The following is a 26,972-nucleotide window of genomic DNA, read 5'->3' as shown; positions in this document are numbered from 1 at the left end:
AATTTCTGTACATGCCTTACAAGCTGAAAAACATGGCCCAGACAGGAAACAATTCTGTTCTGTTCAAATTTACGTTCTGCTACACATATTTGTATGACATTCTAATTTTCTCTGCTTCACAGGAAGAGAACAAACTGCATTTCAAACAAGTTTTCAATACCCTTAAGGGCAACAGGTCATCATCAATGATGATAGTGCCAGCTTGTCAACCTAAAGTAATGGATCTCAGTCATTTGGTCAATATTACTGACATTAGACCTATAGCACAATCAATCAGGTTCATTAAGCAACTATCTTAGCTTCAGGACATCCAAGGATTACACTATTATCTCGGTTGATTAACTTCTACCTTCGATGTCCGCCATATTTTGCGATAATACAAAACGAGCTGCCCTTCTTTGAACTTTTTTGATGTCCCCTATCAATCCTACCTGGTGAGGATACTATACTGCACAGTAATACTCTAGCAGAGGGTGGACAAGCATATTATATGCAGTCTCTTTAGTAGACCTGTTGTGTGTTTTAAGTACTCTGCCAACAAAACACAGTCTTTGATATGGCTTCCCCACAACGTTCTATATGTGATCATTTCAATTTACGTTATTCATATTTGTAATTCCTAAGTATTTAGTCGAATTGACAGCCTTTAGATTTGTGCGATTTATCATGTAACCAAAATTTAATGGATTCGTTTTAGTGCTCATGCGGATGATGTCACACATTTCATTATTTAGTGTAAATTGCCACTTTTTGCACCATACAGATATCTTGTCTAAATCATTAGGGAATTGGTTTTGATCTTCTAATAATATTACTACATGGAAAATGACAGCATCATCTACAAACAATCCAAAAGGTCTGCTCATAATGTCTCCTAAATCATTTATATAGATTAGAAACAGCAGAGGGCCTGTAAAACTGTGTCGGGGGATGCCAAATACCACTTCTGTTTTACTCAGTGACTTTCTATCAGTTACCTTACTGTCAGGAAATTGTGTATCCAGACACACAACTGAGTTAATTATGGAGCTATTATATCAGCGTACTCTGAAAGGTATCTACCGTATTTACTCGAATCTAAGCCGCACTTTTTTTCCGGTTTTTGTAATCCAAAAAACCGCCTGCGGCTTAGAATCGAGTGCAAAGCAAGGGGAAGTTCTGAAAAATGTTGATAGGTGCCGCCACAACTAACTTCTGCCGTCGAATATATGTAGCGCTACACAGGCATCCTTTGTAGGCACAAAGATAAATACTGGCGCCAAAACCTCTGTGTCAGTACATAAAATTAAAAAAAAAAAAAAAAATTGGAAGACGAGCATTTTTCTTCGCCCGAGTTTCGACCACTGCATTTTCATACATTATCCAATGAAGTAAATACAAATTCCGTATTGTTCATCTTCGAATTTCAATGTACTACGAAAATCTGAATGGTAATACTGGGATTTTTGTCAATATGGCCAACTCTACGTTCTGAATTTTTTCCTACCTGTGAGAAGAGATGGTTGCTAATAGGAACCTGATGAAATGTGAATCACATGCAGTATTCTCTTCACCACAAGAATAATACGAATATAAACATTTTGCCATGTATTCTTTCGTGTTTGCTTCTATCTCATTTAAATCCTGCCTGCCAAATAAACTACGAAACTAGAGTGAGACAACAGCAAACGCGGAAGAATATACGTATCGTGTCATGTTTATATTCGTATTACTCTTATGCGTAATAGTGATACAGTCAGAAATGAAGTGCGGCAATTAACTAGATTTTTAAATCTAAGATGACTAATTTCTGTGCAGAATTTGATGTACTAAAGAAGCGGCCGCAAAGATTTTCAAACGGAGAAAAATTTTCGCCTAACTCTCATTCAGAACTATGTTCTATCATACTCAGTTTATTATTTGGTTCTTGTTGATCATTATCAAAGAAAGCAGCAGTGTAAGTAACAACAAATAGCAGTCTCTTGCCGTTGTTTCGGTTATGACACAATTCCTCTCTTTTTTTTAATTGTAACCGGCAGTAGCGCGCACAAAAGCAAGCCATGCCGCGAGCGGCGACAGGCTGTAAACACGCACTATCAGAATGCGACAAACAATGCACGACACAGTACAGTAATGCATTTTCAGCTTAGAGTGACGTAAACACCTATAACAAAGAAAACGGCACTGATCAGCTCAAAGCAAAATAAGCAATCGATTCAAACCAGACGAAGCATGTGAACATTACATAGAAGGTGCTCCCAATAAATGTAAAGCAGCATGGGACACAATCAATGAAGAAAAGACGCAAACCCACACACAAGATGCAGCACTGGACCCTGACGAATTGAACAATGACTTTATAGCCTCTATGAGCAAGCTGAAAGACAGAATTAAACAAAATGGCACTTGTGCGTTAGATCATCTTGATGCTGAAGGGGTACACCTTCTACTGGAATGTTGTCACCCCCAAGGATATTATACTTAAAAGCTGTGTCAGGATTCTCAAACAACAGAAGTATGGACTGTGAGTGGTTCCCCAACTATGTGATAACAAAATACATCCCACTTGTCAACCTCTTTTTATGATCTTTTCCCAGATGCACTCAAAATTGCTAAGGTGATACCAGTTTTTAAGAAGGTATATAAGCATCTGCCACAAAACTACCACATCAAAGCAACAGATGGCATTTGTATCAGTCAAAAACGGATGCCTTTCTTTGAAGGAGGTTTGGACTGGAGTGCCACAGGGCTCGGTCCTAGGTCTCTTTCTGTTTATCACTGCAGTTAACGATCCTGCCTAACCATGTAGGAGTAGGTAACACTGTTTGTTACACAGATGGCACAAAAATGGTCAGTACCCACCATGAAATGATGAACTGCATCTGGCAACACAGGAAACATTAGAACTAACAATGAATTGGTTTTCTTCCAATGAACTCCTATGCAATCTTGATAAAACACAGGAACTAATTCTGGGTCTGGCTACAGCTGTGGAATGTAAATCAGTAAAGCTGTTAGGCTTTCACACTGATTCAAAATTAAACTGGGAGGAACATATTAGCTACGCCTGCAAGAGCGAGCTACATCATGTGGAAACTGACAGATGCAGTCACGGGTGAGTATCTAAAGGGTGCAAATTTTGCTCTATTTTAAGCACACATATCATACAGCATACAGCTATACCAGTGAAATTAAAAAAGTAATCAGAATAGTGAGCAAAGTTACACCTACGGAACATTGCCATCCCCTCTTTATGGAGCTCCAGATATTAACTGCTCTTAGTCTATACACATACACATAGCATTGCTTTGTGTCAAAAGCAACATAAATGAGGGAGATAAAAACAGGTTTAATACTTTTCAAATAAATTTCTGATACCTGCTCGGACATTGCCCTATAATACAGGGTGATTATAATTAAGCTTACAAAATGCTGTAGAAATAACACAACTGGTCAGAATGATGTCATATTGTAACAGAATATTATCAGAGTGGGGGGGCGGGGGGGGGGGGGGGGGGGGCGGCTTATGGCAGAAGAAAAAAAAATAGTGTGAAAATTGATCAATAGATGGCACTGTATGTGTCACATACATAAATGAAAACACCTGTCATGCACATGAAGTTGATATACACACACCGGGTACATGGCTTTTCATACTTTCACGTCTCCAACGTTCGCCATGACTGTCTCAATGCAGGATTGCGCTCTGCTTGTAAAGCTGTATTACAAGAATGATGACTGTGCACATGCCGCTCTGCAGAAGTTCCGGACACTGAAGGGTTTGAAAAAGGCATCGGTCTGATGACTGCCATGGGTCCGGAGAAAATGATTTGGAAATTCGAAAAGATGGGTTCTTTTGGTGTGCAACCTGGTAGAGGGAGGAAACAAATTCATTCAACATCAGTGGAAGCAGTGGCCACAGCAATGCAGTAGGAGATGAGTAGTGGTGCAAACATGGTAGTGCACGGAGAATTGCCCGAACACTGGAAATACCCATGAGCACAGTACATAAAATCCTATGAAGCATCCTTTCTTGCTATCCATTCAGAATTACCCTGTGCACATGTTGGTTCCTGTGGACCTGCCAACATGAGAGGCCTTTGCTTTAGAATTTCTTGCTCGCATTGAAACGGACATTGACTGGCCGTGGAACACTTTGTGGACAGATGAAGCCCACTTCCATCTGAAAGGATATGTCAATACACAGAACTGTCGAATGCGGGCACAGAAAATCCACACGCAAATCAACCAGTACCACTTCATCCTGAAAAGGTCACTGTGTGGTGTAGGTTTACAGGAGGTTTTTGGAGAGACAGGTGCTTTCAGTCCTGATACCTGTACCGTCACTGGTAAGCGCTGTAAGTGTCCTTTGCACAACCACGTCATCCCAGCTCTCCAACAGTGTGGATGGGATCATTTTTATGCAAGATGGCGCACCTCCGCACATTGAAGATTCAGTTAAGCACCTACTGAAGAGTCATTTTGGAAATGCTAGAGTTATCAGCCACCATTTCCCTACATTCTGGCCGTCCCGATCACGTGATCTTAGTCCGTGTGACATCTGGCTGTGCGGCTATCTGAAAGATGTTGTGTTCAGTGTTCCGACTGCTGCAGTGAAGCCATGCATTGCGCAACACATTCTGAACGTGATCCCGGAAACACTTCGATCAGTTGTGGAACATGCTGTTTCTCGATTTCAACTTGTTGCAGAAAATGGCGGACAGCATATTGAACATGTTTTGCGCCAGGCACATGGAAATTAATAATCTGATTTGATTTTGATTGATGCTTTTTATGCGGTTTTTGGCTCAGGACAACTAAAAACCAATTTTTCAGATCCGATGCAATATGACCTTGCTGTGGTGGATGGGCTTATGTAACTAACAGTGTCACACCTGTACATCCATGCATACTGAGTGGTACAGTTTGTTTAATGTCAAACGTACACCTTGGGCATTGTTGTTGATTCATTTGTCATTTGTAGTCGAGCACTATTAAATGATGATGCTTACAGCGCTATCTATTGGTATTACTGCACCATCTATTACTACATTTTGCAACTACTTATTTTTCTTCTCCCATACGTTTTCGCCCTTCTCTGATAATATTCCGTTGCAATTTGACGTTATTCTGACCAGTGGTGTTATTTCTACAGCAGTTTGAAAGTTTAATTTTAATTATAATCACCCCGTATTTTCAAAGTTAAGACACACACTTGGTTACTCAAACACCCATCTTACAAGATAGCTCATAGTAAAGTGTAATTGAAATACGAAAGCACATGCTTAGCTTCATTTACATGTAGTAAAATATCTGCTACTTTAATAGTTTAAACATTACAGATAGCAGGTCTGTCACAATCTTTGATCACATATAAAATGGCAATGAAACACAAAGTCACAAATTTAGATTTGATTGCAGAACTGTCCCGATCTGCCGCCACAGGACTTCAGAGTTTGATATCAGTCCATCCAGATTTTTCCTGATGGGGAAAAAAGAATACATGGTAGAAAAGTTGAATTATACATATCCAGACAGAGAAAACTAACTAATATTTTGATGCCAGTTCTTGAAGACAGAAACCATAACGTACAAAAATAATAATGATAAGCATTTTGTTGTACACTTACTATGAAGTCTTTCTTAACTTCTAATACGTTCTCTTTCATCCACTCCAATTCTTCCTCCTTCTCTTTTATTTTGTATTCACCTTCAGAGACTACAGTTGCATACCTGTAACAAATAAATGTGTTTAAAATCAACATACCACCTTTACATAGAAAACTGATACTATAACATTAATTTGCATAAATTAGAAAAGAAAACAAATATAAAGTCAAACACAAAACTGAGAGCAGAGAATGTTGTTATCCCAGCCCTGCTGCACAGAATTACCCTGCGTGCATTTTTATTTATTTAATTTACATAGAGAAGGTTAGTATCACCCCAACGAATGCTACAAGTCCACAACATAATCTTTAAGGGAACGAGAAAACCATGCACAATACTAAGAAAAATAGTAAAAAAGTATTTATTTCGTATTTTGGTTATTGACTGGCAAATATTTTAATCATTGTGATTTTCTATGGAGATTTTGTGATTAGATACATATACAGGCACACACGTACAAAGACAATACTGAAAGAAATACAAGAAGCTAAACCCCACGGCAATTCTCGTAACTGAGATGGGGTATTGTCAGAGCAGAGCAACACTGATCAAGTGAATCATCATAATTCATTTTGTGGAATTTTCACTTTATACTGCTGATTTATAATGAAGAGTATTAAATGGAATAAACCAATGCCATTATCTTCCTCGTTCTTTTACACCTGAGTAAAACTGATATACCTCTGGCCTCACTGTAGACATGACAGATCAAAGTCGAAAGTAAAAGGTACATAGAGGAATGTAAAACTCTTCTACTTGTGTAAATGTAATGGAATACAGGAACAATATAATTAAAAAGTGACTTATTAGGTTTCACGTGAATGGTTTCTCCTACCAGACTAAAGAGAAAGGGAAACAAACAGTAGTTGGTAAATAATAAGGCATTGAATACCCTGGTTTAAAGAGAAGCAACAGGAAGTTCAAAATTCATATAAACAATGCAGTGTGATTGATAAATGTGAAGAAACTGGAAAGTACAGAGATAATGAAGCATAATTCGCATGGAGGAGAAATGTAAGTAGATACAGGGGTTGATTTTTTTTAATATATATAAGACAGAATGTGTGTGTGTGTGTGTGTGTGTGTGTGTGTGTGTGTGTGTGTGTGTGTGTGTGTGTATGTGTGTATGTGTGTGTGTGTGTGTGTGGGGGGGGGGGGGGGAGGAAGGGAGATTCCAAATCTCATAATCTGTGTAGTGTGTATTGTGACAGAACACTGGGACTACATTGTGATCAGGAGTGAAATCCTTGTAGATCACGACACACCTTATAGAAACAGATAGTGGGATGACATGATAGTATAGCAAAAGTTACAAACCTCAATTTACAATATAAGGAGAAGACAGATTGCTACTCAGTGTGAAGACGACACGCCGAGATGCAGACAGGCACAACAAAAAGACAGTTACACATTTAGCTTTTGGTCAAAGCCTTCTTCAGAAAAGGAAAGACACACACATTCATTCACACGTGCAAGCACATCTCAGCTCGACCGCAGTCTCTAGCAGCTCAGACCAGAATGCAACTGTCACATAGAGGGGAAGCAGCAAACTTCAATTTAATATAGCAGAACCCAGTTTTGTAACAAGGAAGTCTTGTGCAAAAAATAATGGGTGCAGGGATATGGTGGAATGGTAGTCAAGAGAATAGGAAGCTAAATTCTGTGACTTTGGATCAACGAAGCTCATACACAAAATCACAAAATGTGTGGACTTTTATGTACATTAACTGAAAAAGTAACCGAAAGAACATGTCAATTTAACACACACTGCTTTAGAAATATCTTCCAAATTTCACATATTTTCCCTGAAGATAACACTTTATTAGTGGCAGTAACATGATAATGCTTTAGTTGTAAGTCTATACAAACTATGGTGTAACAATGTATCCAAAACCCTAGTTTGGGTGCGACAAATTGATATTATGGTGAACGGCTTATACCGACTGCGAGAATAGGACGTTCCTTGTTACGAAAGCATCTCTGTGTCTCGCTGAACGAAAGACTTCGTTTTAAGGACTTTTTGTGAAAGAAATGGAGAGATTGGACTTGTGAGAGGAGTAGAGAGATTGTATTGTTGTGAGACGCCATTACAGTATAAAGTAAATGTTCAAATAGATTTTTGCAGAAAAATAAAATCCAGTAACTAACATCAAGTATTCAAGGTGTGTGTGTGTATCTCCATACAGAAATTAGTTAATTATCATGGTACAGATATGAAGGGTATGGTGAAATATAATGGTAACCCACATAAGCTATGAATGAAGATATTCAATTGGAAAAGTTTAAAAAAATATTTCATACATAAGTTATTAATATTTTATTATTTATGCAACTGGTAGTCACCGTACAACGTCTTAAGTACACAAATCGGTGGAAAAAAATACAAACTTTGAGTTAATAATGTCCAAAACTCTCTTTTCCTAGCTGTGGCGAACATATTATGTGGCATACCATTGTTTTCCTGCAACAAACACGGGGCAGCTGAAAACTCTCACATTTGATCTGCAGATGCATCTACATACTCATCCTCATTTGGAGATGTCATATTAGTTTTTATTGCTTTGTAGAATTTGTGATAAATAGGTGGTATCCAGTTCACTGCAGACATGAGGTTTTGTTTCCTCTTAGAGTCAATTGGAACTGACCCGGAATACTTTTTTTGAAGACTGGTTCCTTCAAAGCTTGTAGGGCGACCTCATTTGTGTAAATTGACTTTCTGTCAGTCTTCCCCATGAAATGTATTTGATGTGAACAAGATTCCTGGGAGGAACTGTACAGCATCTCGCAATGACACCTTGTGCCCTTCTACTGAGATATTCTTTCGACTAAATGTAGATCTCATGTCACTGATGCATACAAAATATTCTGATGACATAACAAGGACACAAAATGGTTGCTTTTGGCCACACTTCTTCAAAATGTCCACTCAGTCTTGAGGGGCATACACAAACTGCACATGTTGGTGAACATACTGCTCCACAACAGCAAATTCTCGATCACCTGGCAACATGGAATGTCCAGGAAGTGGGAAAATCTTCCTTTTGCTATAAGCTGCATCCAAGCAAATGCAATGTTCCAGTTTTTGTTTTTCCTAGAGCAGTTGTCTGAAATTTCAGTTTGAATGAAATATTGAATGAAAATGCGTTGATACTTATCAAAAGATACAGGCTTCGCTTTGATATCAAGACAGTATTAACCTTTATAATGGTTGTAGCAACTGTATGTGGAATATTCCATCGACAAACACAATTTTTCACCATTACCTTTTCTACTGTAATGACTTTTCTATTTTGGAATACGTTCTATATGTATTTTGACTAATTCCATGTCTTCCTCTGTGTAGGCTGTGGTCTCTTCTTATGCCTGCTGCTTCTATCTTCTGGTGGAATAGTAGCCTCTGCACTGATTTGTACAGAGTTGTTACGCCTTCTAATTTCAATGCCTGTATATCTTCTTGTTATGGGTTCTAGCCGCATGGAACCAAACAAATAAGCATTTTGTCTATTGAAGTCCCCAATGTTCCAGAATGACTTGTTTATACTCTGTATAAGCTTCTCCCCAATCTGTTCAAAACACTTTTTAGAACATTTACAGAAAGCTCCAACTAAATTTCTCGCCTGGATCCCTGTAGCTTCTTTTGTAGTATATTCAAGCCTACTATTCCTTGCAAGTTTCTTCTGTTGTTGTTTGTTCATTAGCTTTTTTCTTTTTCTCGGTGTTTCCACTATGATGTCTTTATTCCCAGGGTCGGTTCTGTTGTGATCCTCTTCATTCGATTAAAAAAATTTTTTGTATGGATAGTGTAATATTAAAAAGTGCTGTCAACAAATAAAATGGTAATCTCATCAATGATGAGCTGAACAAAATGGTAACCCACAAACACGAGAACATTTCTTTTTGTAAACATCCCCTGATTTACAGAGGACAATGTAGTTGCATTAAAAGACATGTTGACCCTATCTTCGTATCAAGATCTTGTTAAAAAGCTGAATATGGAAATAAAATACGCAGTCTAGCTATCTAGCACAAAGATAATGGTAACCAACAAACAACAACACGATGTGGAAAACAAAACTTACTTGACTTATAGTAGAATTAATAAAAGTAGAATCCCCATCTCCTTGTTTAAATTGAAATCTGGATGATTAATGTCATCATCATACAATCAGAATCACTAGAATCACCACAAAATTCACTTAAAATTACAAAAATATCACAACTTCCCTCACTGCAATCTGCTGCTGCCTCTATTTTGAATTTTTGGATTACCATTGTTCTCATCAATGTACGTGGATTCTCATAAAAATAAATCAACGTCGTGCTGCCATATGTCATCAATAAGATGAACTCATTATACCACCTAGCATAGATCAAGGTTACCATTGTCTTACTGGACTTGGTTTGAAATATTCAAATTTCAGGGCTACCATTGTCTTTCCCCAAACCGTTCATATTACGAGACGTATATCGCACAGAAGTGAAGTTTGAAACGATAGTGCGAACCTGTATTTTCCAGTCATAATTTGATGTGAGATTATCTCCGAATTAATAACTTTAACTTGCTAAATTGTTGGACCTATCATCCAGACTCATCAAAGAACGTAGCACACAGTTGTGCCGAGTGATCTGTGTAGCGAGTAAGGGTTTTCGAGATTTCAGATGGGGCAGATAAAGATGAGGAATTTGCATGAGATTGCCACTGCGGAATACAGCTCTTGCTTTCCTGTGATATTTAAAATGAAATATTTATATTTACCATGTTTTCAGGAGAGTAAAGATAAAAGGAAAAAGAAGGAACTAAGCTAAACCAACAAAAACCTATAACTAAACCAATAATTAAAAGTGCACATAAAGAATATTTATTAATAATAATAAATAATTAACTAACCAAAAATAATAAAAATATATTTAACTGGTGACTGTAACAGGATGTCCAACAATTAGCAATTGTACATATTGCATTTCACTATTATATGCATGTACTAATGTGGGTAATGACAATATCACAAAAGCAAACAGATATGTCAGTAGTGGTGCAGGACATGCCACAGAAAGAAGCTGATATGTCAACAATGGTACAAACTGTACCACAGAACAAGCAGACGTGCCAAAAACAAATTGACATTTCAGCTGCAATTCAGGCAATAGTTAGCCAACAACAGCAAATCTCAAATGAGATAACGCAATTGTGTAAAACGCAAACGCAGTTTCATCTGGAAATTCAAAAGATTACCCAAGAAATGCCAATCATTAGATTGATGCAGGAGGAAGTAGAAATTTCCATAGAAATTTCCATAGGAGAGATAACAGGAACAGTGACTAGCATAGCTTCAGGGTGTGATTAGTTGATACAAGCAAGTTTCAATAAACACCAACAAGATTTCTCAACTAAACTAGACAAATGGACAGATGTGGAACAGATTCAAGGGGCAGTAAGAGATTGTAGAAACGAGCTGCGTGAAGCAGAACAAACATAGGCCTCGAATCATGAATCTTGTTTTGGTAACGGACATGCTTCGCCTATGGGAAATGTAAATTACAATGGAATGCGTGCAGTGCCACAAGCTAATATCATGTACGCTTCAAAGATAATGGAAGAAAAATTGATGAAGCATAGGCAATTTCAGCAATTCTCACCTGACTGAAAATTAATAAACCTGGTGGCATTCATAAAAGGATTTCGTGGAGTATTACCAAGGGCATGGACTGAAGCGCAAAAGATTAGATATGTTTCAGGTTATATCCAAGGTGATTGCGCGTTATGGGCCACGGATATGATGGATACGTTTGAAACTTACGAGGAATTTGAAAAGGCGTTTCTCACTAAGTATTTGTCCCGTGGCGTGCAAGAACAATTAAGGAAAGACGTATTTAACCCAGAACCTTTCTGTGCAATACCTGAAGTCTACGGTGATACTTTGAGAAGTATTTACACAAAGCAAGATACTGGGATGAACCTATAATGCATAAGGATATTCTGTGGATTTTGAAGGCGAAACTTACGGCTGAGATCCGAGAAAAATTAATACATGCGTCAGAGGAGAATTTACGTCAGTCTTTGACTCCACTGACTTGATCCAAGAAGACATTAAGGCAAGAGAAAATAGACACAGCTTGTATTCGCAGGTGAATTATGCCCATGGCAGCTCTATGAGCAATCAGCTGATTCAAGAAACAAATGCGAGTCACGCCCTGCGGCATTTTAACTCTCTGCTGTCCAGCGACACAACAGTGGTGTCGTGCGCAAAATAGTGGTCAACAGCCGGCGACACCACAGTGGTGTCATGTGCACAGTATCGCTCAGTGACCAGTGACACCACAGTGGTGTCGTGAGCATAGTATCGTGCAGTAGCCGATGACAGCACTTTGGTATCTTTTGCAATCTGTTGGTGTTTTGTTTATGTAACAGTAAGTTACACACATCAACAAGTTTTCTGTTTTTATAAGTATTTTTGCCCTTTCATCATGGCAGACGAAAGAGAGAATATGATTATTTATGATGAATGCGCGAAGCAAAACTTGTGAAGGTTGCCACTACATCACGTACGACTCATCATGATCTGGTTGACAGACTTTCCGGTCCCATAAAGCAACACTAACTAAAAGGCCTACGTACTTCTGATACAAACAAATGAAAGTGAAGAAACTGCCTTGTAAAAAAAAAAAAAAAAAAAAAAAAAAAAAAAAACCGAACAAACAAAGTCTTGTGGAGTTGCATTACATCTTGGATACTGTTTTGCTCCATATCATATGAAAGAAAAATACTAATTACCAAAACAAAGCAATTAAACAAATATATGAAACGCACAAATTTTGTAATTATTTGTGTATGTGTATCTTCGAAATTTCATGTAAGTAGAGGAAGAGGGTTGAGAACTTATGAGAACTAACAATGAGATTAGTAAAACTTAACAATTTATAATCTCCCGATACTGTCAAGAATGGCCGCGGACAATCCATGTTGTTGTTGTTGTCGTCTTCAGTCCTGAGACTGGTTTGATGCAGCTCTCCATGCTACTCTATCCTGCGCAAGCTGCTTCATCTCCCAGTACCTACTGCAACGTACATCCTTCTGAATCTGCTTAGTGAATTCATCTCTTGGTCTCCCCCTACGATTTTTACCCTCCACGCTGCCCTCCAATACCAATTTGGGGATCCCTTGATGCCTCAGAACATGTCCTACCAACCGATCCCTTCTTCTGGTCAAGTTGTGCCACAAACTTCTCTTCTCCCCAATCCTATTTAATACTTCCTCATTAGTTATGTGATCTACCCATCTGATCTTCCGCATTCTTCTGTAGCACCACATTTTGAAAGCTTCTATTCTCTTCTTGTCTAAGCTATTTATCGTCCATGTTTCACTTCCATACATGGCTACACTCCATACAAATACTTTCAGAAATGACTTCCTGACACTTAAATCTATATTCGATGTTAACAAATTTCTCTTCTTCAGAAACGCTTTCCTTGCCATTGCCAGTCTACATTTTATATCCTCTCTACTTCGACCATCATCAGTTATTTTGCTCCCCAAATAGCAAAACTCCTTTACTACTTTAAGTGTCTCATTTCCTAATCTAATTCCCTCAGCAACACCCGACTTAATTCGACTACATTCCATTATCCTCATTTTGCTTTTGTTGATGTTCATCTTATATCCTCCTTTCAAGACACTGTCCATTCCGCTCAACTGCTCTTCCAAGTCCTTTGCTGTCTCTGACAGAATTACAATGTCATTGGCGAACCTCAAAGTTTTTGTTTCTTCTCCATGGATTTTAATACCAACTCCAAATTTTTCTTTTGTTTCCTTTACTGCTTGCTCAATATACAGATTGAATAACATCGGGGAGAGGCTACAACCCTGTCTTACTCCCTTCCCAACCACTGCTTCCCTTTCATGTCCCTCGACTCTTATAACTGCCATCTGGTTTCTGTACAAATTGTAAATAGCCTTTTGCTCCCTGTATTTTCCCCCTGCCACCTTTAGAATTTGAAAGAGAGTATTCCAGTCAACATTGTCAAAAGCTTTCTCCAAGTCTACAAATGCTAGGAACATATGTTTGCCTTTCCTTATTCTTTCTTCTAAGATAAGTCGTAAGGTCAGTATTGCCTCACGTGTTCCAGTATTTCTACGGAATCCAAACTGATCTTCCCCGAGGTCGGCTTCTACTAGTTTTTCCATTCGTCTGTAAAGAATTCGTGTTAGTATTTTGCAGCTGTGGCTTATTAAACTGATTGTTCGGTAATTTTCACATCTGTCAACACCTGCTTTCTTTGGGATAGGAATTATTATATTCTTCTTGAAGTCTGAGGGTATTTCGCCTGTTTCATACATCTTGCTCACCAGATGGTAGAGTTTTGTCAGGACTGGCTCTCCCAAGGCCGTCAGTAGTTCCAATGGAATGTTGTCTACTCCGGGGGCCTTGTTTCGACTCAGGTCTTTCAGTGCTCTGTCAAACTCTTCACGCAGTATCGTATCTCCCATTTCATCTTCATATACATCCTCTTCCATTTCCATAATATTGTCCTCAAGTACATCACCCTTGTATAGACCCTCTATTTACTCCTTCCACCTTTCTGCTTTCCCTTCTTTGCTTAAAACTGGGATTCCATCTGAGCTCTTGATGTTCATACAAGTGGTTCTCTTTTCTCCAAAGGTCTCTTTAATTTTCCTCTAGGCAGTATCTATCTCACCCCTAGTGAGATAAGCCTCTACATCCTTACATTGGTCCTCTAGCCATCCCTGCTTAGCCATTTTGCACTTCCTGTCGATCTCATTTTTGAGACGTTTGTATTCCTTTTTGCCTGCTTCATTTACTTCATTTTTATATTTTCTCCTTTCATCAATTAAATTCAATATTTCTTCTGTTACCCAAGGATTTCTACTAGCCCTCGTCTTTTTACCTACTTGATCCTCTGCTGCCTTCACTACTTCATCCCTCAAAGCTACCCATTCTTCTTCTACTGTATTTCTTTCCCCCATTTCTGTCAACTGTTTCCTTATGCTCTCCCTGAAACTCTGTACAACCTCTGGTTCTTTCAGTTTATCCAGGTCCCATCTCCTTAAATTCCCACCTTTTTGCAGTTTCTTCAGTTTTAATCTACAGGTCATAACCAATAGATTGTGGTCAGAGTCCACATCTGCCTCTGGAAATGTCTTACCATTTAAAACCTGGTTCCTAAATCTCTGTCTTACCATTATATAATCTATCTGATACCTTCTAGTATCTCCAGGGTTCTTCCATGTATACAACCTTCTTTCATGATTCTTAAACCAAGTGTTAGCTATGATTAAGTTGTGCTCTGTGCAAAATTCTACGAGGCGGCTTCCTCTTTCATTTCTTAACCCCAATCCATATTCACCTACTACATTTCCTTCTCTCCCTTTTCCTACACTCGAATTCCAGTCACCCATGACTATTAAATTTTCGTCTCCCTTCACTATCTGAATAATTTCTTTTATTTCATCATACATTTCTTCAATTTCTTCGTCATCTGCAGAGCTAGTTGGCATATAAACTTGTACTACTGTAGTAGGTGTGGGCTTTGTATCTATCTTGGTCACAATAATGCGTTCACTATGCTGTTTGTAGTAGCGTACCCGCATTCCTATTTTCCTATTCATTATTAAACCTACTCCTGCATTAACCCTATTTGATTTTGTGTTTATAACCCTGTAGTCACCTGACCAGAAGCCTTGTTCCTCCTGCCACCGAACTTCACTAATTCCCACTATATCTAACTTTAACATCCCCATTTCCCTTTTTAAATTTTCTAACCTACCTGCCCGATTAAGGGATCTGACATTCCACGCTCCGATCCGTAGAACGCCAGTTTTCTTTCTCATGATAACGACATCCTCTTGAGTAGTCCCCGCCCGGAGATCCGAATGGGGGACTATTTTACCTCCGGAATATTTTACCCAAGAGGACGCCATCATCATTTAATGATACAGTAGAGCTGCATGCCCTCGGGAACAATTACGGCCGTAGTTTCTCCTTGCTTTCAGCCATTCGCAGTACCAGCACAGCAAGGCCGTTTTGGTTATTGTTACAAGGCCAGATCAGTCAATCATCCAGACTGTTGCCCTTGCAACTACTGAAAAGGCTGCTGCCCCTCTTCAGGAACCACACATTTGTCTGGCCTCTCAACAGATACCCCTCCGTTGTGGTTGTACCTATGGTACGGCTATCTGTATCGCTGAGGCACGCAAGCCTCCCCACCAACGGCAAGGTCCACGGTTCATGGGAGGGAGAGGGGGGGGGGGGGGGATTAGCGCTGCCGGCGCTAAGTGAATAAATTTGTACAAGACATGCGGACGGCAAATTGTTAATAATTATGACCAACATCGTAAACAGTGTAGCAGCAATGGGAATAATTTACATTATGGCAAAAACAGACAGAATAGACATGATAAATGATACAATCCAGGATATAATATATTCAAATACTACGAATTAGCAAAACAATAACAGACAAATACGGCTTTCTCTGCCAATGAATAATTACTGGAGACAACAGACACCAGTTATAACAGAAGTGAGACAGGGTGTGACTCATGCAAATGAACTGCACTCGGAAAACTACCTTCGACCGAATTATGCCCCAAAGAAATGGTCAAGGAAAGGCATAGGAGCTACAGGCATAAAGTTCGTATGATGAGATATAATAAGGGAAAGTTTGTAGAAAAGGAGCTTTGTGCTGACACAGCCAAATATACAGAAGAATACTTATAAGAACCTATATCTACAATTAAAGTTATAATACAGGGTATTTCAGTGACAGTAGTTTTGGATACGGGCGCATCGGTAAATGCAGTATCTACGAACCTACTTAATAAATTAATGAAGAAGACCCAGTAACCAACTTTTTCTGCACAACACTGCAAAATACTAGGAGCATTTGGCATGTGGTCCCAACCCATGAGGACGCAGACAATGCTAAAATCAAATCTAGGAAATGCAGGGATATATGCGTGTTCTTAGTAGTTGATAAATTAATAGTCGACTGTGTTCTTGGATTACAGACTATTCAGGAGGAGGATGCAATTAGACTTCTCTACTGGGAAGGTAAATTTTTGGATCGATGGAGCCCTAGCAGAGGTAGACTTGCTGAGTAAAGAGGAAAACATGGAAGATACTGTCAAGGGGCAAAGCTACAATTAATAATAAAAGAGCGCCGCAAATTCAAGACAATTTCGATCAGAGTAATGCAAGTTGTTTGAAGTATCTGAGCAGATACAACAGAAGGTAAGAGCACCTTATGGAAGAGCAAAGGATACAACTGTCTGCTCTATTATGCAAGTATATGAGAGTATTCGAAGAGCAACCACGTGTCATCAAGGGTTATACATGTCATCTGAACATCATGCCACACAGAACATACTGCCATAGGTTCTGTCCCATTACTTGGAAACTACGCAATGCAGTTCACCAAGAAATACAGAGGATGTTAGACTGGAATCTGACAGAACCCCCAAACAGTCCCTACTGCAGTCCACTTCTCACTGTACCAAAACCAGGAGAAAAAGTTCATCTAGTACTTGATACTCATGTAATCAACACAATTATTTACCAGTATGTATCCACCCAGAAAATATAGATGAGCTGATTCAAAAGTTCAATGGAGCGAAGTATTTTACAACTGATTTGTGTACTTCATACTGCCAGGTCAAGTTAGATGAAGATAGAAGAAAGTATACCACATTTGTATAAATGCTGTTAGGAGTTATAATTTCAAGGTTCTTCCATTTGGTTTGAATATCAGTGCAAGAGTATTCATATCTACATTGGGACCTGAACTAAAGAGTAAGCTAACATTATTTGTCGATCACATCCTGATAGTTACAGATACCTAGGAAGAACATGTGAATATACTGACACGAGTATTAGAGAGGTTTTCTAGTGAGAGAACAACAGCGAATCTACAAAAGTCACATTCCTGCCTGGAGAAAATAAAATTCTTATGACATTCGATAAATTCAAGAGGTATTTTACTTTATGAAAAGAAGATCGGTGCCATAAAAATTTTTCCTGTTCCTAGAATGAAAAGGTAATTAAAAGGATTTCTAGGTCTTGCATCTTTTTGTCAATTAATTGAGAAGCAATCGAGGAATTCTGAGCCATTATTAAATTTATTAAGGAAGAATGTGCATTGGCAATGGACTGAGGACTGTCAATGAGCATTCGAAGCAATCAAGCAAGCTTTATCCAATGCGAAGATTCTGTATCATCCCGATACGTCAACTGAATTTGGATTAAAGACTTATGCTTCATTTGTTGGTTCGGGTATAAGTCTGTTCCAAATTCAAACACTAAATAGCCAGCCCACCTTTTGCCCAATAGTTTTTGCTAGTAGGACACAGTCAAGTTGCGAGAGATCTTATACGACAACAGAACAGGAGGCTCTTCCAGTAGGTGGGCATTCAAAAAGTTTTCATTATTATTTATATGAAGCAAGAACCACAGTATACTGTGACCATCAAGCTCTTAGTTTTTTTACAAACCTGAAAGCTATTACATGTGAGATTAGCAAGGAGGAGGGTTGCTCTTCAGGAATACTAATTTCGTACTGTATATATCCAAGGATAGATAGATATCCTTGGATATCCAAGGACCCCCCATGAACCATGGACCTTGCCGTTGGTGGGGAGGCTTGCGTGCCTCAGCGATACAGATAGTCGTACCGTAGGTGCAACCACAACGGAGGGGTATCTGTTGAGAGGCCAGACAAACTTGTGGTTCCTGAAGAGGGGCATCAGCCTTTTCAGTAGTTGCAAGGGCAACAGTCTGGATGATTGACTGATCTGGCCTTGTAACAATAACCAAAACGGCCTTGTTGTGCTGGTACTGCGAACGGCTGAAAGCAAGGGGAAACTACGGCCGTAATTTTTCCCGAGGGCATGCAGCTTTACTGTATGATTAAACGATGATGGCGTCCTCTTGGGTAAAATATTCCGGAGGTAAAATAGTCCCCCATTCGGATCTCCGGGCGGGGACTACTCAAGAGGATGTCGTTATCAGGAGAAAGAAAACTGGCGTTCTACGGATCGGAGCGTGGAATGTCAGATCCCTTAATCGGGCAGGTAGGTTAGAAAATTTAAAAAGGGAAATGGATAGGTTAAAGATAGATATAGTGGGAATTAGTGAAGTTCGGTGGCAGGAGGAACAAGGCTTCTGGTCAGGTGACTACAGGGTTATAAACACAAAGTCAAATAGGGGTAATGCAGGAGTAGGTTTAATAATGAATAGGAAAATAGGAATGTGGGTAAGCTACTACAAACAGCATAGTGAACGCATTATTGTGGCCAAGATAGATACAAAGCCCACACCTACTACAGTAGTACAAGTTTATATGCCAACTAGCTCTGCAGATGACGAAGAAATTGAAGAAATGTATGATGAAATAAAAGAAATTATTCAGGTAGTGAAGGGAGACGAAAATTTAATAGTCATGGGTGACTGGAATTCGAGTGTAGGAAGAGGGAGAGAAGGAAACGTAGTAGGTGAATATGGATTGGGGCTAAGAAATGAAAGAGGAAGCCGCCTGGCAGAATTTTGCACAGAGCACAACTTAATCATAGCTAACACTTGGTTTAAGAATCATGATAGAAGGTTGTATACATGGAAGAACCCTGGAGATACTGACAGGTTTCAGATAGATTATATGATGGTAAGACAGAGATTTAGGAACCAGGTTTTAAATTGTAAGACATTTCAAGGGGCAGATGTGGACTCTGACCACAATCTATTGGTTATAACCTGTAGATTAAAACTGAAGAAACTGCAAAAAGGTGGGAATTTAAGGAGATGGGACCTGGATAAACTGAAAGAACCAGAGGTTGTACAGAGTTTCAGGGAGAGCATAAGGAAACAGTTGACAGAAATGGGGGAAAGAAATACAGTAGAAGAAGAATGGGTAGCTTTGAGGGATGAAGTAGTGAAGGCAGCAGAGGATCAAGTAGGTAAAAAGACGAGGGCTAGTAGAAATCCTTGGGTAACAGAAGAAATATTGAATTTAATTGATGAAAGGAGAAAATATAAAAATGCAGTAAATGAAGCAGGCAAAAAGGAATACAAACGTCTCAAAAATGAGATCGACAGGAAGTGCAAAATGGCTAAGCAGGCATCGCTAGAGGACAAATGTAAGGATGTAGAGGCTTATCTCACTAGGGGTGAGATAGATACTGCCTACAGGAAAATTAAAGATACCTTTGGAGAGAAGAGAACCACTTGTATGAACATCAAGAGCTCAGATGGAAACCCAGTTCTAAGCAAAGAAGGGAAAGCAGAAAGGTGGAAGGAGTATATAGAGGGTCTATACAAGGGCGATGTACTTGAGGACAATATTATGGAAATGGAAGAGGATGTAGATGAAGATGAAATGAGAGATATGATACTGTGTGAAGAGTTTGACAGAGCACTGAAAGACCTGAGTCGAAACAAGGCCCCCGGAGTAGACAACATTCCATTGGAACTTCTGACGGCCTTGGGAGAGCCAGTCCTGACAAAACTCTACGATCTGGTGAGCAAGATGTATGAGACAGGTGAAATACCCTCAGACTTCAAGAAGAATATAATAATTCCTACCCCAAAGAAAGCAGGTGTTGACAGATGTGAAAATTACCGAACAATCAGTTTAATAAGCCACAGCTGCAAAATACTAACACGAATTCTTTACAGACGAATGGAAAAACTAGTAGAAGCCGACCTCGGGGAAGATCAGTTTGGATTCCATAGAAATACTGGAACACGTGAGGCAATACTGACCTTACGACTTATCTTAGAAGAAAGATTAAGGAAAGGCAAACCTACGTGTCTAGCATTTGTAGACTTAGAGAAAGCTTTTGACAATGTTGACTAGAATACTTTCTTTCAAATTCTAAAGTTAGCAGGGGTAAAATACAGGGAGCAAAAGGCTATTTACAATTTGTACAGAAGCCAGATAGCAGTTATAAGAGTCGAGAGACATGAGAGAGAAGCAGCGGTTGGGGAGGGAGTAAGACAGGGTTGTAGCCTCTCCCCGATGTTATTCAATCTGTATATTGAGCAAGCAGTAAAGGAAACAAAAGAAAAATTCGGAGTAGGTATTAAAATCCATGGAGAAGAAATAAAAACTTTGAGGTTCGCCGATGACATTGTAATTCTGTCAGAGACAGCAAAGGACTTGGAAGAGCAGTTGAACGGAATGGATGGTATCTTGAAGGGAGGATATAAGATGAACATCAACAAAAGCAAAACGAGGATAATGGAATGTAGTCTAATTAAGTAGGGTGATGCTGAGGGAATTAGATTAGGAAATGAGACACTTAACGTAGTAAAGGAGTTTTGCTATTTGGGGAGCAAAATAACTGATGATGGTCGAAGTAGAGAGGATATAAAATGTAGACTGGCAATGGCAAGGAAGGCGTTTCTGAAGAAGAAAAATTTGTTAACATCGAGTATAGATTTAAGTGTCAGGAAATCATTTCTGAGGGTATTTGTATGGAGTGTGGCCATGTATGGAAGTGAAACATGGACGGTAAATAGTTTGGACAAGAAGAGAATAGAAGCTTTCAAAATGTGGTGCTACAGAAGAATGCTGAAGATTAGATGGGTAGATCACATAACTAATGAGGAAGTACTGAATAGGATTGGGGAGAAGAGAAGTTTGTGACACAACTTGACCAGAAGAAGGGATCGGTTGGTAGGACATGTTCTGAGGCATCAAGGGATCCCCAAATTGGTATTGGAGGGCAGCGTGGAGGGTAAAAATCGTAGGGGGAGACCAAGAGATGAATACACTAAGCAGATTCAGAAGGATGCAGGTTGCAGTAGGTACTGGGAGATGAAGAGGCTTGCACAGGATAGGGTGGCGTGGAGAGCTGCATCAAACCAGTCTCAGGACTGAAGACCACAACAACAACAACATATCCAAGGAAAGGAGAATATCATAGTAGATGCATTACCCTGTCTTCCAGAAGGATTTTGAAGAAGGCATCATCTTGGATGAAAATGAAGACGAGTTTCCAATATTACTGATGGGAGATCAGGTACACCAAATATACTATTTAGAGTTATGTGGAGACATGATGAGACTCCAACAAAGTGATACAAGGTGGAGAAACATTCAACAGAAATTAGAAGATCCACAAGAAGATAAAATAAGCCAGTACTATAATGTAGTGAATGATGTACTATTTCATTGAAGAGCAATATGAATCAGAATTGGTGTGTGTATACCTGAAGAATATGAGGAGACGTTAATAACGTATACTCACAACACCTGGGGACATTTTGGTGTTGTGAAATGTGCAAACGAACTGAGAATGTACTGCTACTTCCCAGACTTAGATAGGAAAGTATGGAGTGTACTCAGGAAATGTGTAATATGTCAGAAAACAAAATCTGAGCAACAGAGGTAGTAAATGCCAGCTACATCTGATCATTCCTGAAAAATCAGTAGCTATTTTATCGGTCGATATATGTTGACCATTACTGAGGGCTAGAGGAGGCTGTAAATATATTGTAGCTTTCTTGGACATATGTACCAAATATGTAAAATTCTATCCAATGGAAACTGCTACAGCAGCACCAATTCTGAATCATCTTTTCAATGACTACATTCCGTGCACTGGGAAGCCGAACAATGCTACAAATTTTACCAGATATAGGTGGAGGCATGCATTGGCCAGAGCAAATTTAACACAAATCTTGACTTCCACATATAATCCGGGCACAAACGTGATTGAGAGGGCTTTTCATGAATTAAACAGATTTATGCAAACCTACAGCCATGTGAAACAAACAAGATGGATAGAATATCTCGATACCTTTGAGGAAATCGTGAAAAATTTGCCTCATATGACCACAAAACTTTACACCTGCTGAACTAATGTTTGACAGAATAGAAAGAAATGAATGGACGGATAAGATTCTGAAGGTACCACAAGAAGAAACCCACTGGCAAGATAAGATTAGAACAGCATTAAAAAATCTCGCTGAAACTGCAAGAAAAAGGAAGATAGATTTTGACAAGAGGATACTACAAAGACAAATCCTTTTGCATTGGGGAAAGATTGTTATTATGTACACATCCACATGTGACATTACTTTAAAAAAAAGGCAATTAATATACGAAGGACCATTTGAGGTAATTAGAATACCAAATCCAGGAGCATATCTAGTAGGACATCCTGAAACAAGAAATATAAAGGGATTATAGCACAATGATAATTTTAAAAAGTTTCATTCCTGAAAGAAAATTATTTTAACTAAGAATAATATAAGCAATTTTTTTGTTAATTTTTTTATAATTTTAGATAAGCGTATGATGATTCAATAGAAATGCATAAGAGATGAATTATGTAACTATATATGTTTTGTTTCAGCAACATGATATTTAGTTGTATTAAGGAAAAGTTAATTATGATATTTCTTAATTTCAGTAAAGACTATAGTTATTAGTGGATATCTGTTTCAATTTTTTATGAAAATGTTAGTATTAGGTACATGTGAATATTCATGTCAAGAGCATATGACTACATATATTCAAGGCAGCGGTATATGACTACAGATGATAAAATATTTTTAAGACAAAAGTCAGTTCACTTTATGGAGTTTTTGCAAAATTTGGTTGAGATAGATTACAAATGAGGATATTAGGAAGGAAAATGCTGGAACAGGCTGAGTGAGTGTGTGATTGTTGTGGGGTGTTTGAAATTAAATTGGCATTATTTAAAGTGATGAGTTACGACAGCAGTTTAAGAGAACTGACTGGGCTGAATTTATGTAGATTTTGGGGTAGTAAATAAATTTGTAATTGAATTCTGTAACAGTTAGGTTTTGAAGACTGACAGAATGCGGATTAGTTATGTATACTGTGAGCAACAATGAACTTCCAATATTGTGTGTTGCCAGGTGCAAAATAAGCTATGAACACGTACTGGTGCAGTGTCCTAAAAAGGAACTAGTGAAGAGAGAGAAGAGTGTGTTAAAGAGCAAAGATATATTCAAGTGCAGCATATATGATAATGATTATTGTGCTTCATTAAAATAGTATGTGAAGACACAAAAGGGAATTATCAACAGAGTTTACCACGGACAACGTGTGTAGATATGGTACTCTGATATTCATAAGTGACTATATAAAGACAAAAATTGGTAAATATGATGGAAGATTACCTGAATCTCTGAATTCAGACCAGTTGCTTGAGAATGAAGAGTATATGTACTAACCTATTTCTTACAGCACTTTTCCATCAGTAATGATTAGCATTGATACTTGTTCCAGGCAAGTTACATGTTCACACGTCACCGCCCGGTGAATGGCCATATGAGGGTTTGATCCAGCCTTTCTCCCACCTGAGTATCAACGCTGCTCCCAGTCATCCCTACAATCACACACATGGTAGCAAGGTCATCCTCCGTCTCTCCCCACACCTGCCCTGCACCCTCCACCAGACATGGTGCTGACGTCAGTATCCACATATCTTCACATTTGTTTATACCTGACTATACCAATGCAAGAACACAATGTATAAAGATACTTTCAGATCTGTCAGTCGAAATTTTAAATAATTTTTGTAAATTACTGGGTGGAACATAAGGTTAAAGTAGCCTTGTTCCAGGTTTTCCATGGTTTCCCTTAGCAACCCTTGCCCAAATGGGAAGGGTATTCTGATCGCAAGTCCATGGCCACATTAGCTACTTACAGAGTTACTTAAACAGTTAATGTCAAATTATTTAAGCTTATGATCAGTAGCGAGTGATTATGAAAGCTACTCTGATTACATAAGTGGCAAAAGTTGTCAACTGCCACAAGCATATTCCACTCGGTATTGTAGTACAACAGTAGAGTCAATTTCTATTGTAATTATGGTCCTGAATTGTCTAAGGAAAGAAAATTCGTGCCCAAGAGGGGCAATATGGTGTAACAATGTATGCAAAAGTTCTAATTTGGGTGCTACAAATTGATATTGTGGTTAACGGCATATACCAACTGCAAGAATAGGACGTTCTGAGTTAAGAACACATCTCTGTGTCTTACAGAACAAAAGATTTTGTTTTAAGGAATTTTTTGTGAAGGAAATGGGGAGATCGGACATGTGAGAGGAGTAGAGAGATTTTATTGTTGTGAGACTACATTACGGCATATAGTAAATGTTCAAATAGATTTTTGCCCAAAAATAAAATTCAATAACTAACATCAAGTATTCAAGGTGTGTATATTTCCATACAGAAATTAATTAATTATCATGGTACAGATATTACAAGACGTAGATCGCTCAGAGGTGAAGTTTCGAGCGACAGTGCGAACCTGCATTCTCCACAATCATAATTCGATGAGAGATTAACTCCAAATTAATAAACTTTAACTTGGTAAATTCACCGTACAGCGGAGATACTGAGTCGCGATAGGCACAACAAAAAGATTCACACAATTACAGCTTTCAGCCATTAAGGCCTTTGTCATCAGAAATCGACACACACACACGCGCACACACGTCTGCAGTCTCAGAGAACTGAAACCACACTGCGAGCAGCAGCACCAGGGCACGATGGAAGTGGTGGTGGTGGTGGTGGTGGTGGTGGTGGTGGTGGTGGGGGGGGGGGGGGTTTAAAAGTGTTGCAGTTTAGATGGGGGGTGGGAGAAAATGTGCAGAGGGGGAGGGAGTAAGTAGCGGAAAGGAGATAAATGAAAAGAAATTAAAAGACTGGGTGTGGCGGTGAAATGACGACTGTGTAGTGCCGGAATGCAAACAGGGAGGGGGCTTGTTGGGCGAGGACAGTGACTAATGAAGGTTGAGGTGAGGAGGGTTACGGGAACGTAAGATATATTGCAGGGAAAGTTCCCACGTGCGCAATTCAGAAAAGCTGGTGTTGGTGAGAAGGATCCATATGGCACACGCTGTGAAGCAATCTTTGAGATGAGGGATATCGTGTTTGACAGCATGTTCAGCAACAGGGTGGTCCACTTGTTTTTTGGCCACAGTTTGTCGGTGGCCATTCATGCGGACAGACAGCTTGTTGGTTGTCATGCCTACATAGAATGCAGCACAGTGGTTGCAGCTTAGCTTGTAAATCACATGATTGGTTTCACGGGTAGCCCTGCCTTTGCTATCTGGATTGAAGGTGAGGACACCTTATTCATATTCCTCCAGAACCTCAACAACTTCTCTCCCATTTCCTTCACCTGGTCCTACTCAACCCAACAAGCCACCTTCCTAGATGTTGACCTCCAATTCAGAGATGGCTACATCAGTACCTCCGTCCATATCAAACCTACTAAGCACCAGCAATACCTCCACAGTGACAACTGCCACCCATTCCATACCAAGAAGTCCCTTCTATACAGCCTAGCCACCCATGGTTGTCGCATCTGCAGTCCCTCTTAAAATATACCGAGGGTCTCACTGAAGCCCTCACTGACTGTAATTATCCTCCCATCCTTGTTCAGAAACAAATCTCCCACAGTCCGGCCACAGAGCAGCATTCCCCTCGTAACTCAGTACGATCCGGGACTGGAGCAACTGAATTACATTCTCCGCCAGGGTTTCGATTACCTCTCGCTGTGCCCTGAAATGAGAAATGTCCTACCCACTATCCTTCCCACCCCTCCTACTGTGGTATTCCGCCGGCCACCAAAACTACACAATACACTCACCCATCCTCACACAACCCCTACTCCCAACCCCTTACAACATGGCCCATACCCCAGTAATTAACCTACACGCAAGACCTGTTCCATACATCCTCCTACCACCATCTACTCGAGTCCGGTCACTAATGTCACCTATCACATCAAAGGCAGGGCTACATGGGAAACCAGTCATGTGATTTACAAGCTAAGCTGCAACCACTGTGCTGCATTCTATGTAGGCATGACAACCAACAAGCTATGTCGGCACGAATAGCCACCGACAAATTGTCGTCAAGAAACAAGTGGAACACCCTGTTGCTGAACATGCTGCCAAACACAATATCCTTCATTTCAATGACTGCTTCACAGCCTGTGCCATATGGATCCTTCCCACCAACACCAGCTTTTCTGAATTGCACAGGTGGGAACTTTCACTGCAATACATCCTATGTTCCCGTAACCTTCCTGGCCTCAACCTTCGTTAGTCACTGTCCTCACCCATCCAACTACTTAAATCTAACTAACTTAAGGACATCACACACATCCATGCCCGAGGCAGGATTCGAACCTGCGACCGTAGCAGTCGCGCGGTTCCAGACTGTAGCGTCTTTAACCGCTTGGCCACCATGGCCGGCCACTATAGCAGAAAATATAGTTATCACTAGACATTTCGCTGTAGTATTTCCATGTAAAAGGATCATTTG

The 26,972-nt window shown here is 39.4% G+C and overlaps 1 protein-coding gene across 1 annotated transcript in view; it reads right to left on the bottom strand.

Annotated features, from left to right (window-relative positions):
* Window positions 1–5,281: 5,281 nt before the first annotated feature.
* LOC126161552 (kinetochore protein NDC80 homolog) overlaps window positions 5,282–26,972 on the bottom strand; it is a 194,681-nt gene continuing 172,990 nt past the window's right edge. Inside the window, exons 14-15 of the mRNA XM_049917486.1 lie at window positions 5,610–5,712; window positions 5,282–5,461 (exon numbers count right to left, since the gene is read on the bottom strand). Of these exons, the coding sequence (XP_049773443.1) occupies window positions 5,429–5,461; window positions 5,610–5,712 (136 nt within the window). The 3' untranslated portion in view covers window positions 5,282–5,428. The remainder of the gene's footprint in view (window positions 5,462–5,609; window positions 5,713–26,972) is intronic.

The sequence above is a fragment of the Schistocerca cancellata genome, chromosome 2 (genome assembly GCF_023864275.1).
Source record: "Schistocerca cancellata isolate TAMUIC-IGC-003103 chromosome 2, iqSchCanc2.1, whole genome shotgun sequence".
Taxonomy (NCBI): Eukaryota; Metazoa; Arthropoda; class Insecta; order Orthoptera; family Acrididae; genus Schistocerca; species Schistocerca cancellata.
This window is presented reverse-complemented; position numbering and strand designations above follow the sequence as displayed.